Source organism: Phaethon aethereus (genome assembly GCF_964289735.1).
Source record: "Phaethon aethereus genome assembly, chromosome: 1".
In the NCBI taxonomy this organism is placed as follows: Eukaryota; Metazoa; Chordata; class Aves; order Phaethontiformes; family Phaethontidae; genus Phaethon; species Phaethon aethereus.
The window spans coordinates 206,780,236-206,798,857 of record NC_138575.1 but is presented as its reverse complement, the minus strand read 5'-3'; the positions used below and the strand labels follow the sequence as shown (position 1 = coordinate 206,798,857).

General features: G+C 36.3%; 1 protein-coding gene across 1 annotated transcript in view; it reads left to right on the top strand.

The window, feature by feature from the left end:
- DYNC2H1 (dynein cytoplasmic 2 heavy chain 1) overlaps positions 1 to 18,622 on the top strand; it is a gene marked incomplete at both ends in the record, with an annotated part of 192,488 nt that overhangs the window by 118,088 nt on the left and 55,778 nt on the right. Inside the window, 4 exons of the mRNA XM_082012188.1 lie at positions 577 to 732; positions 2,708 to 2,783; positions 4,846 to 5,057; positions 6,877 to 6,981. Coding sequence (XP_081868314.1) covers positions 577 to 732; positions 2,708 to 2,783; positions 4,846 to 5,057; positions 6,877 to 6,981 — 549 coding nt within the window. The remainder of the gene's footprint in view (positions 1 to 576; positions 733 to 2,707; positions 2,784 to 4,845; positions 5,058 to 6,876; positions 6,982 to 18,622) is intronic.

Here is an 18,622-nt window from a genome sequence, read left to right as displayed (position 1 = left end):
AATGGCTGGGTATCTAATTAGTTGTTTTTACTTTTAAGCACTGTAATCTTTGTTATTACAGACACTTTAACTGCAGTTTTTACTGGTTGTGAACATTACCTACAACTAAGCCAGAGAGCTGGCATTTTATCATACATATGTACCGTATCTATATGCCAGCTAACAGAGTGTGGTGATGGCATAAGGGGAGTTGGCTCTGATGACAGAAATGGTAATTGGTAGTTGAACTTTTAAAATCAGAAGAAAGGTTCTTTTTCTTGAAAAAATTGAATTTACTTTTATGCCTACGTATTTTGATAGGGTACTGTTCTTTCACAAAGTTCTTTTAGTGTAGCTCAGTCCTTCTATCAGTTGGTCCTGCTTACAATTTCCTTTGGTACGTTTAAGTTATTTTCAGTGTAAGATCATTCTGTTGTTAGGCCATTTATTACAAGCAGATTTTTTTCTTGTTAAATTATGTTTTATTAAGTAGTTTGCCATTTCATTGAGTCATAAATTGTAAGATAAAATTTAAGAAAATAGTACATAAAAGTATCAGGTTTTCTGTCTAGAACAGTGTTTTACCTTCCAATGCAGGCACCTCCAGGCCTCAAAAAGAATCTGTTGCGAACCTATGAATCTTGGACACCAGAGCAAATTAATAAAGAAGGAAATTTGTCTCGAGCACATTCTCTCTTTTCTTTAGCATGGTTTCATGCTGTATGCCAAGAAAGAAGAAATTATATTCCTCAGGTAATAATTTTTTTTGCTACCTTTTTAAAAATCTACCCCATTTATTAGCTTTTACATTTGGGAGTATTTTTCATCAGGTATATGTTGGGTCACGTTCAGAGATGAGAAAAACTTGAATACTTGTGGTGCCTGCCTTCATTATTGCTCTGAATTAATTGCAAAGTAAGGCCTTGGTAGCCTAAATTCCTGTCCCTCTGAAAATTGCTACTGCCAGCATGGGGTTATTTTGTGATTTCTGTACTAACTGATACTGATGCCAGAGTGAGGTCCCATGGAAAAGATTCTGTGAATCCTGTTTGCTTGGGATGAGAAAAAATATTTTGGAAACATACATGATTGAATAGAAGACGTGAGAAAAGAGACACTTTGTGGCAAGGAGACACCATTGTCTACTCTTTCTGCACACAAAACCTGTTCAAGGAGAAAGAAGAACAAAGGAATTTACTTGTTTCTTGTGGGGATTATAATGGTTTTCAGAGACTGTGACGTGATTTTTCCTTCAATAATTTTTTGGTTAAAGCAAACATTTCTTTCTGGCTGCAGATGCTTAAGTTAAACAGAAAAAAACCCCAACCAATAAACTGTTCTAGGTCTTGTTTATTTTATGTAGACTAGGGGTGAAATTAACCTGTCATCTGAAAGATTTGATCTGTCAGACCCTGGAATGTTTGAGAGTTTTTTGCTAGTTTTGACTTTGTGATTTATAAGGTTGTTTGCCTCTTGCAATAACAGACTTTGAATATGGTGTTCAAGTAGAATATGTGAAAATATTTGAAGTACTGATCTGACACATGAACTCTCATTTGGCTTTCGTCAAATTCATGTTCATTTACCACCAGCTTTCCAACACAAGATAGAATTACTGCTTTCTCCTTAATTCCACTGTAACTATATTTGTCTCGTGCAGACTTAGTGATGGTTTTGTATTTTGCTCAAGATTACCAGTTTCTAACATTGCTGGACTGCAATTAATCCAGATAGAGGCTCTTGTGTTTTATGATGAATTTCTGGTTGTTTTGGGTCCATGTGCAGATCTATCAAAAAAATACATGGACACTGTTGAGACACTGCAGCATCTTTACAGTTTATGACCTTCAGGGTGACTGGCTGAGTTTGACTGTGATCTATGGAGCAGCTGCAGTCTTAATCTGAAACTGTATCCATCTCACTGGATATGTGCATGTTATCTGACACGTTGCACGTTTCTCATCATGAGTCATATGCACCTGTTCCTATGATATGATCCATACGCAAAAGTACAGCCATAAGAAGATACAGCAACAGGAGATACCTTTGAGATCTGGATTTCCTAGGTTCTGTTTCATACTTATTCATTTGCAGAAAAAGTTTTTTTGTGAGAATTACATACGCATTACACATTAATGCTATATAAATAATAATCCCACCAAGAACAGGAAGGAGGTGCAAACTGAGAATTATTAAAATATGCATATAGTGGTCAGCATTTTTACTGTAATAGTAGCAGTAATTGCTTTTCTCATTATAATTTTTTCAGTTATTAGAGAAGTGACATGAATTAAGGGGTTAGATGATGAAAATATAACGTAGACTGTTTGAAGAATCAGACCTATTTGTGAAAATCCAAAAGAAACTGAAATACAAAAAACCCCTCAGAAATAAAACCATAATGCTATGCATGATCTAGTCACAGCATCAGCAAGTTTCAGTTTAAGTAAATACTGTAATGTAATAAAATAATCTTAAATTTACATTCCTCATAGTCAATGGCTTCTAGTTTGTATAAGTATGTAAAATTAAATGCACTGGTAGAGCTGATTTTTTTTGTACTACCTCCACTGAATTCTTCCAGAGATGCACTTCAGAGGACATAGGTTCTCTCTTTTTTCAGTCAGTATTAAGTATTATACAATATTCACTAACCACATAATCTTTATATTTTACTTCATGATCATCATGTGACTAATTAAATTCTTTGGTTTACTTTTAATGGTAGGGTTGGACCAAGTTTTATGAATTTTCTTTATCTGATCTCCGTGCTGGTTTTGACATTATTGATAGACTCTTTGAGGGTAAGTCACTTCTTAAGGAAAGATTTCTCACTTCTGTAGCATAACCCTTCTGAATGTCTCTAGTTGAAAATTTTTAGAATATTAAAAAAATTCACAGTAATTTTTATAAATTGGTTACTTTGCATGATTGTTTTGTTTGGAGTTTGGGGTGGGGCCAAATCTGTTTAAAGACTGCTTTGAACATTTTTAATTTTTGCATTTGAATCTTCATTGGAACATTTTCACAAATATAAACACATGACCGGGTAGTTAACTAACTACTTCAGTATGGGAAGTAGTCTGACCCTGAATCAGCTGTACTTAGGCTTATGAGGCTTTTCTGGATGTAGATCCAGACTCTGAGGATATGTCTGTATTAGTAAACTGCTAAGGGCTGGACACAGGCTCAAAACTATTCAATGATCAGGGTTACTTTTTCCCATATTTGGCTTATGCAGACTGGCATTCTTGTAGGCAGTGACAAGGCATGGTTTGTCAGATAACAGAGCCTAGAGACTCTTTCCAATAGGCAGCAGATCAGAGGTTGCCTTATTTTAGGGCAAAAGGGTTTAGCTGTATGGATGCAAGCCACCTTGTGCCACCTGACCTTGAGTTCAAATGGGACATGTCCCATTTTACCATTAGTAGAGATGTTGCATAAAGAACTTTAATCTTTCTGCAACACTCTTATATGAGTGGAGATGCTGCAAGGCTCATTACCGGTAAGCAAAGCTAGAAACACAGGGTGAATCATAATTCCCTTTTTGGGAGTTTGGGTAAACCAATAATTTACTTGTGCCAAGAACTATTCTGCCCAGCTTCTTGAGTCTGGAGGAATAAATAAGAAATACCAGAGTGCCTGGAAGATGACGTCTTCTTTGTCCATTCCTTTCCAGTGTGAGCTCCCCTATATATTGAATAAATGTATTGAATATGAACTGAATATGAATGCTTCATATTGAAACTCACTGTTAGATAGTTCTGTTAAGTAGTGCAATAATTTCTTAATATTAGTTAATATGAAAAAGGTGATTTTTAACAAAAGTCTTTGCATTTTATATTATTTCAAAGCGAAGTTGGGACCTGATATTTAGACATAATTTATGAGTATTGACTTAAATGAGATCTGTGGTTGATCAGTACTTCTGGAATTGGACTTTAGTTATACAGACTAGAAACATACAGTGATGTAAAGAGGTTGAATCATTAAATATCAATGATAATCATTAATCTAGTCATTAACTGTGAAGATAACTTCTGAAGGAATGATTGAAATGTTTGGACACAACAATTACCACCAATAAAACAACCCTTAAAGTAATTGCAGCTTCCTTTTTTCAAGGGACTTTAAGAAGTACTATTCTGATCAAACTTTTACCTGCACATGACAGCTACAGGGTATAAGTAGATCATTGTCCCATGTAGTTATTTGGGATGACTGTGATAGAAGGGAGGGAAAATAAGTTATTTTGAACTTTTGGGATATACCTAAGCCAGAGTTATCTAATTGCATCATCAATCTGGCAAGGAAACTAATAGTAACATACTTAGTTTTATGTGCTCTGTTGTGTGATTTATGATGATTTACAAAATACCTATCCTGGATCTCTTTGTGTTTGAAAGGTGATATTTCCAGTGATGTTATTGATTTTGAGCATTATCTGGTTTTGATTCAATCAATCAGCTTATTTTATGAGGTCAGATGGTACTGCGATACAAAACAGTGTATAAAATTTTGAACAAGGGAAATTCTTTTTATGTATGACAAAGGAGCACATAATTAAAATTTTAATAACATAATTTCTGAAATTCATATAACCAGTTGGTTTATCTACAGTAAAAAGCACTTCAAGACTTAAGTAATATTTCTAATAACTCATTTTGAAACACAGTAAATGTTCATTTTATCAATGACAAATATTTACAAACTCATTGAAGTTTCTGCAAGTTTTACTATTTTGTAATATAGAAGAAAAAAAATTAGAAATTAATTTTGTTTCACTGAAGAACTGCAATGACAAGAAGAAATGCTTATAATACAATGCTACCCGTTGATACAAAACTAATATTAACTAATTTACAGGTTCCAAAGATTTTCAGTGGGAATTTGTGCATGGCTTGTTCGAAAATGCAATTTATGGAGGCCGTGTAGATAATTACTTCGATATGAGGGTTCTTCGGTCCTACTTGGAGCAGCTTTTCAATTCACGAGTCATTGGCAGTTTAAATGCAAGAGGCAAGAAGATGACTAGTTTCCCATATTCGATCTCTTTACCGAATTCCTGCAGTATTTTGGTAGGTATACATCTTCTATCACCTAATACAGAAACTAAAAGAAGTTATTTTCAAGAATTATTCTTGGAAATAATTCCACAAATAAAACCTGAGTTACAAGCCAAAAGATACCTCCATTTATTTAAGCCTTCTTTTGTGTGGAGCACTATTTCTTAAGTTGTCAGAACTTTTCTGCTAGTCTATTTGGTCAGTCTCCTTTTTTATGATATCTGATTGGACTATGGTGCAGAGCAGCATAGCTATGAAGAACTGAGTAAAAGAAATTGGGTGAATTTATGACAAAGAAGGATATAATTACATTTTTTATAACTTTGTTAACATAATAGCACTTTTGTACAGACTGTTAAACATTCGTATAACTTATGGATGAAATAGAAAAATCTAAATATATCTCTTTATTTACAAAATATATCAACATTCTGACCTAATCTTCTAACATGCTGTGAAGGGTGTATGACATTTTATTTGGAGATAAATATTCTCCTTTAGTATTTCTTTAGTGTCACAAGAGGGAATTCAACAGAATCTAAAGAGCTGATCTCTCCCTATCATTGCACACTTCATTTTTGTTTTTACTATTATTAAGATACATTTGCATTTTACTGTAGGACTCCATACTAGACCTCTAATATGAGTTGATGTAAATGCAATTATGCCAGTTAAAATAAATTGCTGTCATTTGGTATTCTCCACCTGGATTCTGACTGTTTAGATTTGGGTTTTGGTTTTTTTTACTTTAAATATGACAGTTATTTTCTATGAGTTGATATCATAAAGAGGGAATGAATAAACAAACCATACTGGTCTCTATTCTTGTAGATAACATGGTCAAAGGGATGAACCTTTCTTCTTGCCTACACTGCGTTTAATATCGCTCTATTTTTTATATGATCATTTATGTGAGAGTTTATACTTTTGTGTCCTAAATATTTTTCTGCAAGTAGTTTTGATTAGTGGAACACTAATAATAAAACTAAGTTTGATTCCTGAAGCTAATTGGAATAATATCTCTTACTAGTGTTCCCTCAGCATTTGGTGAGGTCTGCTACTGTTATTTCTGAAGTGAGATTCTGTGTCAAAGTAAATTGTGCACACACAGGGCATGCTGCTGCATGCAAAGGACAAAATGCACATGATATAACGCAATAGGGTGTAGCCAGACTTTCAGTTAGTAAATATTTTTGCCTTTAAAGCCACAGTGAAAGAGACATCCAGCACCATTAGTCTACGTTAGTCTGCAAGGCCTCTTTCTGTCTTGTGCAAGAGCAGCATCACTAGTGACTATTACACTATAACCATTATTGATGCTATCTATTCTGCATCTCCAATGATCATGCAAACCTACTTTTACCTAAATGATTTCACTTTCCTTGAGTGATATCTTCATAGATTTAAATAGAAGTGAGAGCTCTTCATTTTATAAATATGTATTATACTCTATAATAGAATTCCAAATGCCAAAATATTTTTTCTTTTTTATATTGTCATTAATCTTACTTTTAAGTTTTCAACAGGAATATTGTAACTACATTTCAGAGACCATCTTAGCGTATTTTTCTTTTCAGCTGATAGCATCACTGTAATCAGAATTGCTTTTTGCTCTTTTAAAGTGGAAACACTGTATAAAAGAAGATAGTTTTTTATAAATAAAATTAAGAAATTTATAAATAAGATTACCAAGATATGTCCTTTATTATATAGTTATTTTAATCTTGTATTATGCGGTGCACTTAATGAAATTCTTTTCAGTTTACACTGTTAATTTCATGAGCTGAACAAAAAGTTCCTCAGTTATGTTTATTCTTTTCTTCTAATGCAGGTTTATCGTAATATTATTGAAAGCCTTCCAGAAGATGATAAGCCTGACTTTTTTGGCCTGCCTGCTAATATTGCTCGTTCATCACAACGTATGATCAGTTCCCAGGTAAAGTTACTTTTTTCATTGACCTCTGAATCTTTTCTGCATCCAGTATAAGCTAGAAAACCCAACCACCTTCATAAATATGAATTTCCATGAGAAAGTCAGAGTAAATGGAAGGACTTTTGGACTATGTTGAATTTTCTCTGTAGAATATTTTAGTATAATAACAATTATCTTTAGTTACAAAGATATTCGTTTAGGACTTAAATAAATAGAGAATCCTTGAGAAAGTTTACAACAATGTAGTTCATGTTGAAGCGTATCCACAGATTTAAGTAGTTTCACTAGTTCTATTTTTACTTTTAATCTAACTTCCATCAATGGGATAGTTCTTACAGCTGCTGTTGGCTGTAAGTGAAGTTTTTAGTTTTGGTCACCAAATTCTAATACAATAGTTTGACAAATAGAACATGGGTAACATTTTATGCTTTTTCTGAAAGAGAAATTCTGAAGAATTCTCCCAGTAGTCAGAATTCTATCTTTACTATTAGAAATATGAAATTTTGAAAAAAAAAGTTGTTCTTACTGGAGAATAGCATGTAACTACTTAGGCATTTCATAATGAAATTCTCAACATAAAGAAAAGTAAGTTCCAGGGTTTTGTAGGTCTTAGTTTAAAAATTCACTAATTTAAAATATTTCCATTATTGCTTTAGCTGTAAGATACGACAGAAGGCTATATCATAGTCAAGAGTTCTTAGCTATCATTTAATTTCAGTGTGTTCCAGATTTTAATATATGTTAAGATGTGAGAATGCAGTTATCTTAGTGCTAGAATAATAGGCAATAATAAAAGCTTTTTCACCTATTTGTTTTAGAGTTGTATGTAGAAACCTCAGCTTGGGTGGGTGACCTGGGTCACCCATTATGCTGTGTACTATCAATGGCACAGCTGGGGCAGCTATTCTTCTCGCACTTTGTGGAGCCAAAAAATCCTGAGTGTCTCTCCTTCTCCTCATCTTCTATTATATCAGTCTAAGAAGAGAAAAGATGGGGTGATTTCAACTGTAGATGTCTTCAGTATCAATACACTGTTTGGTTTGTTGGACAAAGCTTTTATTTGCTAATATTTGGTCACTTCCATTAGGTGTCAATCCAGTTGCCTAAGAATTGGTGTCTTGTATCATCTGGAGATGCCCTAGTGTATTTAAGACATCTACTAGGAGCTGCCAAATATGACATAGGACTCAAGTGAATATGTTTTCTTGCTGGGCCAGCAACTGGAAGTCAGGGGCAAAATGGCATGAGAAGCCAGTGTTTAAGCAACTGATTCCCACTGCTTGCGTACCCTGATAGAGAAGAGCATGGATCTGGAGGTCCTGTGTCATATCTGCCTATCCATAACATTTTGGATAACATACAGAGTCTCTGTCTTGGTTTAGCCCACCTCCAGACTAGACGCTAGCTCTTGCTCTGTTGCCTGAAAACCCCCTCTTGGCTGAGAAAGGGAAATTGAGGACAAAAGGAAACTTATGGGTTCAAATGGGTTGAAATAGAAACAGATTTAATAAAACAGTAAAACTAATACCGATACTAAAGCAATATAAAGTGCACAGACTTATACTCAGCCCGGGCAGCGGTCGGGAGCTGGGCGCTCCCAGCAGCCAACGCTGTTTGGCGGCCACGGCGAGCAGCACAGATCCAGCGCAGGGAGAGCCGGCCTCGGGAGCAGAGCGACGGGCGAGACCCTCCAGGGACGGCAGCCATGGAAGGAGAGAGCGAGCTGTTCCCAGCAGACTCCCCACCTTACAGTGAGCGTGACGCTCATGGTAGGGAGTACTTCTGTTGGCCGACCTGGGTCAGCTGCCTCGGCCTCCATTCCTCCCGGCTTTAGCACCCGGCGCTCTCAGGCCTGCTGGAGGCCTTGATCACTGTGGAAACCCGCACACCATGGCTGGCCGTGAGCTAACACTAAGTGTCTTACCAACTCTCTTCTCACAGTAACGGCTGCTGCAGTCGTCTTAGAAATGCAGCTTTCCTGAACAGAAAACCGAGTTTATGATTCTATCCCAGCAAAACCAGGACAGTCTCAAATGGCATTATGTGTAACAACTAAACTGAGCCTAGAGTCTAGGGAGGAGTTTGACTAAGAAGTGGCTGTGCCTCAGCGTGAGTTGAAATTCGGTAATGCTCATAGGCAGGTGAAAGTCCACCTTTTGTTTATTCAGGTTTGCTGGGCATTCTAATACCTTTTAGCTCAAATATGGAGCAGGCTTAGGGCTTTGAGGCAAAACTTAAATTCTTTTTTCTATTTTTTTTTTCATTGCTTTTTAGTTAAGCTTGGATGAGAGCACACAATTACTGTATAAGTGCAGTTAAACAGTGCAAATCTTTAACTAGTGATTAGCATAGTCTATTTGACTGGTAAACTAATTGTGTCAGATAACATGAAAATTGATTGAATTGAGAATCTTAGAGCTGTGAAGTTAAGTTGTCTGTATGTCAAGGTTTGCTTTAATTTTCTGCACAGCCCTAGCATGCTGTCTTATATAAGGACAAGTTATAGCAAAAAAAAAAAAAAAAAAAAGATTAAATTATGGAATCCTAGAATATCAGGTTGGAAGGGACTTCAAGGATCATCTGGTCCAACCTTTCTTGTCAAAATCAATTAGAAGTTCCCTATAATTGGAATTCTCTATTGTTTCAAGACTTAGAAGTACATTTTTTAAAAAAGTATCTAGTGTTTGCTCATGCTTACCTAAAAAGGGCTCCATGCAGAAATTTCTTATTGATATAAGAACTTTGATCAGTTAAAAAAAAAGATTTCCTTTGGGTATTGCATTTGTTGAATATCAAATATGGTACTAGTAAATTTGTTTAAATATGTCTGTTCACTTAAGTCCATAGCTGTATTGTCAAATTATTTGTTTTATTATTAGCACATGAAACTATAAAGCTATATAAAGACAAATCAGTAGGATGAAGGGGCATAGGGTAATATGCTGAGCTCAAGAACTCCTCAGTTACAAGGCCAAAAAACACACCAAGACTCAAGGTAGCTCTGTTTGGTTTTGTCCTAAAATCTTTTACATAAATATAAACTTTAAACGCTTTATTGTCCATCAGATACACATAGGTTGCTGATTATTTTATTTCAGCTATCCTTACATAACTTGCTTAAAGCTGCAGTTGTTAAAAATGCTAGTATTTGAAAATACGCTCTTAGTTAACCTCTACGAAATCAGAATAGATTCAGAGTTCCTGTGTGAAGAGAAACAGGTAACGAATGCATTTATATGCAGACTCACACTCTACTGAACTGGTCTCTCATAACATTGATTATAATCTATAAAATATGGATTATAATATCGAAAATATGAGAATTACAATTCTGTGAGATGCTGCTTTGTCATATGAGAGATTTCCTCATCCTTTCAACAATATTAGTTTGTGGTACTCCTTTAAGTCTTAGGCAATTTAAGTAACAAATTGGAGACTTTTCTTCAACTGCTTTTCTACTGAACTATGAATCCTACTCCCATTCCATTTCTGGAAGTTTGGCATCTGTCTTAGATCCATAGGTGAACCCATGGTTCACAATCTGACATTGAATGATTGCCTTCTAACAGGAGTTTCTCATAAACCTATTACCAAACTAAAGCAGTGAAAAGCTGAATGAATAAGACAGTGAGAAATAACTTGCTACCAGCTCTGTTTTGCCATGTCACTAGCACGAGAAAGGTGAAATGTAATGTGTCCACTACTTCACTGATTCTGTGCTAAGTATGTGATATATTCTCTTACAATTTATGTCTACTATCCCATATAGTTTCTCATCTACTAGCCATTGTCATTTCTGAGTCTGTACTTTATGAACTACTTCTTCGTTATGCAGAGATGCACAGAATTGTATTGCCTACACCACTGAACTCGGGATTAGGGGAAGTAGTTTTTTTTGAAACATGCGTACTTTGAATTTACTTGTTTAAGCAAACTGACAGCAATTTTGACTTCAGTCATATGTTTAAGCTCAGAGCTGTAAAATAATCGTTCAGATATACATTGGTTTTAAGTAAAATGTAATTAGCAATCTTTTAACAGTTCAAAATCTTTTAAAATATAAGTATTAAAACAGGTAACACTATGATCTATTCCATTAACCATAGAGTTAAACTAATGTAATTCTATTACAAGAAATCTGATAATAATTTTATGACATCGTTTGATTACACAAGTTGGAATACTTTGAGAATAGAATAGAAAAGAAATGGAGATTTTATACAGACTTTCTAAGAGTATTATTTTATTTTTCATGTATAGGAATGATCACTTATATTGCTGCAACACACTTTGCTGTAGCAGAAATTTGCTGCAGCACAGTGCAGCATTTTGCAGTCATGCAGAGATTTCTTCTGTAACCTACTGCATTACTAATGTTTGGGTAAACCTAAAACAGCACCCAAAAGAAATGGACTTCTTTCAGTAACCTTGCAAACATTGATTATATACACAGCTTTTCTTTTTTCCATCAGCGAACTTAAAATCTAATTTAAGAGCTGAATATTGCTAGCTGTATTATTTTAATATTGGTAATGACTAATTGAAATGTTAGAAATTATGTCTTACAATGTTCTGTAGTGTAATTCAGAGGGTATTAATACTGCATGCATACTGGTAAGAGTCATTTTGTTTTTAAGAAAATATTTGACTTAAATAGACGTGTCTTTTCGGCAACATGACTTTTTTTTTCTGGATTTTATCCTTAGTTGCTTTATGTAGGTAGAGCTAGGTAAAGTTTTAGAGGCTGGATTTCTAGAGTTCACTGTGGCTCTTCCGTTCTGCCTTACCTACTGCTAAAACAAGCCTTTGACACAACATCCCTTAGGTTGAATATGGTCATGAATAATCTCACATCTCTTGCTATGTTCTCTCTGCAGAACAGTGCAGTTAAAGTAAAAAAGAACTCATCTGACACTGCAGCTACAGGAGTCAGCATAGCTTGTCCTGTCTATTTTACACCAGGTAGACATTTTCTGTACAGCTGCAACTCCAATTTCCTCACGCTCAGCAAGAGTCCTCACCACTCTGATATCGTCATGCTCCTTTCTTCTGATCTCATAAACACTGTATTTTTGCCTGCATATTGGCCTGTATTCAGGTGGTTTAATCTCCCAGTCTAACCTATAACCAATGATTAGAGTAGTCAGGATATGTGGAGGTTTGCTTTAGGTTTCCTGTGGATGAGAAGGGTCTGTAATTTAGATCTCTCTCCAGTCACCTTCTCAGAAAGTGGGCTTTTGGCTCTGATGTACTTGTGTCTGATTCTTGGGACCATACTTCTGTTCTTTTATGAATTCCTATGAACCAATGTCATCCTTTATTATAATTTTTAATAGAACCATACATAAAGTGTCTTAGTCAAAATAACATTTATCCTACATGAATTTTTACAGACTGAAATGGACAGGCTAACATATGTATTTTTACACCTTGGAAAAGCAGTAAGAGCTATCTTGTTCTGTACAGGACGTAGCATACCTGCAACAAATATGACTTATTGCCAGTAACCACCCTAGGAAGATGAAATGAAAATGCATAGCCATTGTTTTGTCTGCCTCCTTTCTTTGCACAGCAGACCTAGTCATTACAGGCACTCCTTGGAGAGCGTAACATTTAAAGCCTTCTGTTAAGTGTTATGTGATCCCATCAAATCCTGTCGAATGGCTATGCCTGCGAACGACTACAGCCTGTAACTAGTAGCTATGTATGATCAGTCAGCTGGTTAATCTAAACATTCTCCAATAATACAGTAAAGCATTTTCTGAAAAAAGCCATTCAGTAACTGACAAGTTATCCAAGACTCTTCAAATATGACTGCTAATGATAATCAATATGGCTAGCATTTAGTTTGCTTAATGCTAGTTGCTGTATAGAATACTGTATACAATAATTTCAATAATACCTTGCATGTGGAATTCAGCATTCTTTTACACATACAGATGCATAACGCTTCACAGAGACTATCGTATGAGACAGGTAAGCCTCAGTAAGGTTGAAGAATAGGTTGTTTTCGTTATTTTCATGGATATATGAGTACCTTTTCTTATATATATCATGCAAGGATAAAGGATACAGTCTTTCTGTATACTCGTACAGCATCTTGATTCTTCTGTGTCCACCATCCCAGTAATGGCAAGCGGAAGGCAAGCCTGTGGGCTTGCAGTTCACTTTTAGGACCTCTTGGGGGTGACTGTGCATGCATAATTGAACTTTTTAAAGTTTGTGGAGGACTGTCTCATGAGGGTGGGACCCTATGCTAGAGCAGAGGAAGAGAATGAGGAGGAAGGACTGGCAGAGGCAATACGTAATGAACTGACCGCAACCCCTATTCCCCATCCCCTTGCGCTGCTTGTGGCAGGGAGGAGATAGAGAAGTTGGGAATGAAGTTGAGCCTGGGAAGAAGGGAGGGATGGGGGGAAGTTGTTTTAAGATTTGGTTTTATTTCTCAATATACTACTTTGATTTGATTGGTAGTGAATTAAATTAATTTCCCCAAGTCGAGTCTGTTTTGCCTGTGACAGTAATTGCTGCATGATGTCCCTGTCCTTATCTCAACCCACAAGCCTTTTGTTATATTTTCTCCCTCCCTGTTCTGCTGAGGACAGGAGTGATGAAGAGGTTTAGTGGGCACCTGGCAGCCAGCCAAGGTTAACCACATCTTCAAAGTGCTTAAGGGCATCACAAATGTAAAAATAATCCTTTGAGCTTCAAGTTGTTGAAGAGTCCACAGACTGTAGCTTCTTAACAACTTTTCAATGAAATACTATAAAATTATTTAATTGTAGATTTTAAATACCAGTTAAAAATACTGAGCTGTAAATACTTAGAACTTCAAATAAGTGGGTTCCAATTCACTTCAACTGAAGTTGCTGGGAGTATTTCTCCTTCTATATTTTGTCCTTTGTAATTTTATTTGCTTTGAACCAGGCCAGTGATACTCTGCAGTTCTGGTAGTTCTGATTTTGCAACAAAATTACTTGCTTTAAGAACTGTCTCAGACAAATTTTATATTCTCAAATATAATCCAAATCTGACTAATATTTTCTGTGGCAGGGTAGAGGAGATAAAGTAATTTAATTTTCCGAGATGCATTTCTCTCAAACCCAGCTGCATGCTTGTCTTTGCCTGTTTTGTCTCAAAGTGAGTGGTGATCACTTCTCCCAGTAAACAACCCCATTATTTTTATTATCAGAAAGATGGTTCCTTATGATACTTGGGTTTTTTTAATTCTAGATATTTATCTCAGCTCTTTTGATAATAATTGATTCTGCTTTTCTGTCCCATCTAACTAATCTTAAAATGTCTTCATGGTGTTCATGAAGGCACTATAAAGAATTGAACAATTCCTGTAATTTTAATGTGCTGCTTTGTATTAACCAGAGAACTGACTTTGTGTTTGACGTATTTAAAGGAATGCCTTTCCCATCATGTTATACTCTAGGTGCTTTCTTCTGACCTTCTGCCCCTCCATTTCTCTTTGAACTTTGGTCATCACTGCCTGACAAACCCAGTTTAAATCTCTGCTTGCTAGTAGCAAGCCTGTTGGCAGATACTCTTGTTACACTGTCATATGGATTCTGTCAGCCCCTAGCTGTAAATCTCTCTCAAACAAGGTGTCACAGCCATAAGAGCCAAAATCATGTCTGCAAAATCCCAGCTCTGCAACCAAGTATTGTGACCTGGTTGCAGAGCCACCTGCATCCATTCCTGACTTGTTCCCTACACTAGCAGAATCGTATAGAACACCACCTCAGCCCCCATGTTCATGGTCACCTGCCACTTCCTCTGAATGGCACTGATTCTGTTCCATGAGTTAGGCTCAGATAGCCCACATGCCTCCCACATAGAACTTTTTCCTCCTCACCTGTTTCTACTCATTCTGTAATTGCACATCTGTGGGTGGAGAAGGAGCCTTTTCTTTCTTGCTGGAAGTCACAAACTTCCCCTTTTATTTACCAGTATTGACATGTTCTTTTGCGTAGTCATTACAAGATGGCAGATAAACTAACATAGCAGAAAAAAATATTTTCTGTACTAACAATGATATTCATCTAACAAAACTTTATTTTTCTCAGAGTTAGGTGCTTAATGTGACGGTTATCTAGGCTTCCTGTATGTTATAGTTCATCTCCAAAGAATATGACTCATCTGCCATAGAATGAATAATGTAGACCTGTGAAATGCTGTTTCCTTCACTAATATTATCTTCATTTAGTGTTTTAGTATTTCTTAAAATACGTCCTGAGTTAATACCAAATATTTTATTTAGATATTATTCTTTAATACATTTCCCACAAGTCGATGGTATTTTAAAAATAGATTTTTTGGAATAAAAGTGTATCTTTGAAATATACAGAGAGATTCTGTCAGATTTGTGGTCCAACTCTTAAAACATATTTTGTTAAAATCCAACTAGAAAAGGCTTGTGATGTATTTATTGATTCAAGCCACTTCAAATTCCCCTGATCGATATTGGAATAATTTCATGTGAGTTTGTTTTTCTTTTAAATGTCTAGGTACTGTGAGAGAAAAATATGACAAATCCAATTCAAAGCCAATTGAAGTTAAAAAAAAAGAAGCCCAGATGTAATTCATCTCATCTAACTTGAATCATATGAATCATAGTCACCTCATCTTAATTAGTTATCCATTTTTTTGTTACTGAAGAAAGACAAGCAGCTACCAGGAATAATTTGTGCCATTCTTAGATAAGCATCTAAAATAAAGGGGTGAATCACCTTTTGGAAGTACCTGATTCTTTCCATTGTCTTTGGATCAAGCTCTGTAATAATTGCAACAGCATTTCTAAAAACTGTATAATTTTAATGACCATTTAAGAAATGAAAGAAGACTGCCATAACTACCAAGTTGGTGGTTATGCAGAAATAGGAGGATCTTTCTTCTACTGGAAGCTGGACTATTTGAAAAATTAGATATTCACTGAGGCAGGAATTGAGACATAGTTGTTTCTCCCATTTCTGCGTTGAGTGTTTCAAGCGTTGGAACAGGCTGTCCAGGGAGGTGGTGGAGTCACCATCACCGCAAGTGTTCAAAAAACGTGTAGACATGGCACTTGAGGATATGGTTTAGTGGGCATGGTGGTGTTGGGTTGATGGTTCGACTTGATGATCTTAAAGGTCATTTCAAACCTTAATGATTCTGTGTGATTCTGTGAGCGTTGTAACAATCCAAACATAGTTATCACACTTTCATTTCATATATAAGTATTCAGTTTAAAATTGAAGAGCTCAGGAGGAAGAAGTGAAAATTCAATTATCTTAAAGCATGCAGATTATAGTGCTTGTCTCAAAGATGTTGATAATTTTCTTAAAAATGCTAAGAAATTTAAAAGGTATTTTCTTAATCAGTAAACAGATTTCTTTTTTTTGTTTTCCAGGGCAGTGAAAGACTAACACGTTTCAGATGTCATTTGTTTGTTACTAGTTTTATTTTATTCAACTGCTAAAGCAAGTGAATGGTTCCCACAACTAATTGTGCATCCTTAGGCAAGGCCATCATTCACACTCATGGAAGAGAGTGTGCTTGTGAGACTGACCTGTTACTTGCCCACTGACAGGAACTTTTCAAGAGTGCATTTTGAGATTAAGACAAATCTAAAAAAAACCCCAAACTTAAGTTAAAAATGTGAATACCATCTTAAGTTAAAATTAATACATGAGAAACAGAAGGAAAGCCATGCACACCAATATAAGGTGGCATGGAAGTATTGGAATCCTGGTTAGAAAGTTTTCTTAGATCACATAATTATAGAAATGCTGGCTAGAAGGGTCCTCTGGATTTTATGTAGTCCAACCTGCTTCTTTAAGTGGAACTGTTGCCAACACTGTCTGTGACTTTGTCTGTGTGCACTGTGTGCCATCATCCAAGTTGTTCATGGAGAAATTGAATGGTGTGGGCCCCAGCATCAGACCCTGGTTTCCTTCTCACTAGCTGCCAGCAAGATGTCCAGCACTTGATCACTGCCATTTCACACCAGCAATACAGCCAGTTTTCCGCCCAGCCCATTCTTCAAGATCATGTTTAAGTCCATAGAATTATAGAATCTTTGGGTTGGAAGGGACCTTTAAAGGTCATCTAGTCCAACCCCCCTGCAATGAGCTCAGAGCCCTGTCCAAACTGACCTGGAATGTTTCCAGGGATGGGGCATTTACCACCTCTCTGGGCAACCTGTGCCAGTGTTTTGGCATAATTCCTCAGCTTCCGAAATAGGAATGCAATTGAAGATGATGTAAAAAGCCTTATTGTGTTGTAAGTTTCTTATTGCCTTCTTTTTTCCTCTACTGTTTGAAATGGATTCCACATTGATGTGTTCCATGATCTCTCCAGGGATAGAGATGAGGTGGAATAATCTGTCATTCCATGAATCCTCCATCCATTTCTTAAGGCAGGCATAATGTTAACGTTACCAGCAGTATGGATTTTCTCTAATTGCCATGGTTTTTTATACGCAGTACAGAGCAGCCTTGCCATAACATTGGCCAGCAGCCATGGGTGAATCTCAGAATCACAGAATCACTAAGGTTGGAAAGGACCTTCAAGATCATCGAGTCCAACCATTAATCCAGCGCCACTGTGTCCCCTAAGCCATGTCCTGAAGCGTCAAATCCACACGTTTTTTGAACACTTCCAGAGATGGTGACTCCGCCACCTCCCTGGGCAGCCTGTTCCAATGCTTGGCCACCCTCTTGGTGAAGAGAGGTAGTTTTAGAGAGCGATAAGGTCTCCCCTCAGCCTCCTCTTCTCCAGACTAAACAACCGCAGTTCCCTCAGCCGCTCCTCAAAAGACTTGTGCTCCAGACCCCTCACCAGCTTCGTTGCCCTTCTTTGGACACGCTAATCTGGATTTCATTGATTTGAGTAGAATCATAGAATCATTAAGATTGGAAAAGACCTCTAAAATCATCAAGTCCGATAGTCAACCCAACACCACCATGCCCACTAAATGATATCCTCAAGTGCCACATCCCTCACTTACGTTCTCTTGCATTCGTCAAATACCCCATGTTTTCTTTGAACTTTTGCATATTTGTTGAAACACATCTCACCCTTAATACTCCCTGCTAGTTTATTCCAGCTGGGCTTTGGCTTTTCTAATTTCATCCTCAAGTGCCCAAGCAGTGCTTTTATTATCTTTCTTTTTCTGTCCTTGATATTGCTTCTTGTATGTTCCTTTTTTTGTCTTTCAACCCATTGAGACACTCCCTGTTCTACCCAAACGGTCATTCTGCTGAAAATCCTGATCTTTCTGCACAATGAGGTGATTTGTTCTGAAGCTGACTCAAAAATATTCCTTTATTGCCCTTTTTAATCAATTGTCCACTATACTGTCTCAAATTTTCCCTCTCCCTTATGCCCACTTTTCATGGGATTCTGCTAACAGTTTCCTGAATAAACCTTCTTTCCTAAAGTCCAAAATCTTAACTCTGTTGTTTACTGCATGCCTATCCTCAACATATATATAAATATAAATAGTAATTGCTGCCTGCATTTGCAATGTTGGCTGTTAACCAGCACTTTAGAAATTTCCTTCAGTAATGTCATCATTAATGATACAGCCTTTTCACATGCATTTTGAAATATATACAGTTACAAATAATGGTATTAAAAGGGCTTCTGTGACTGA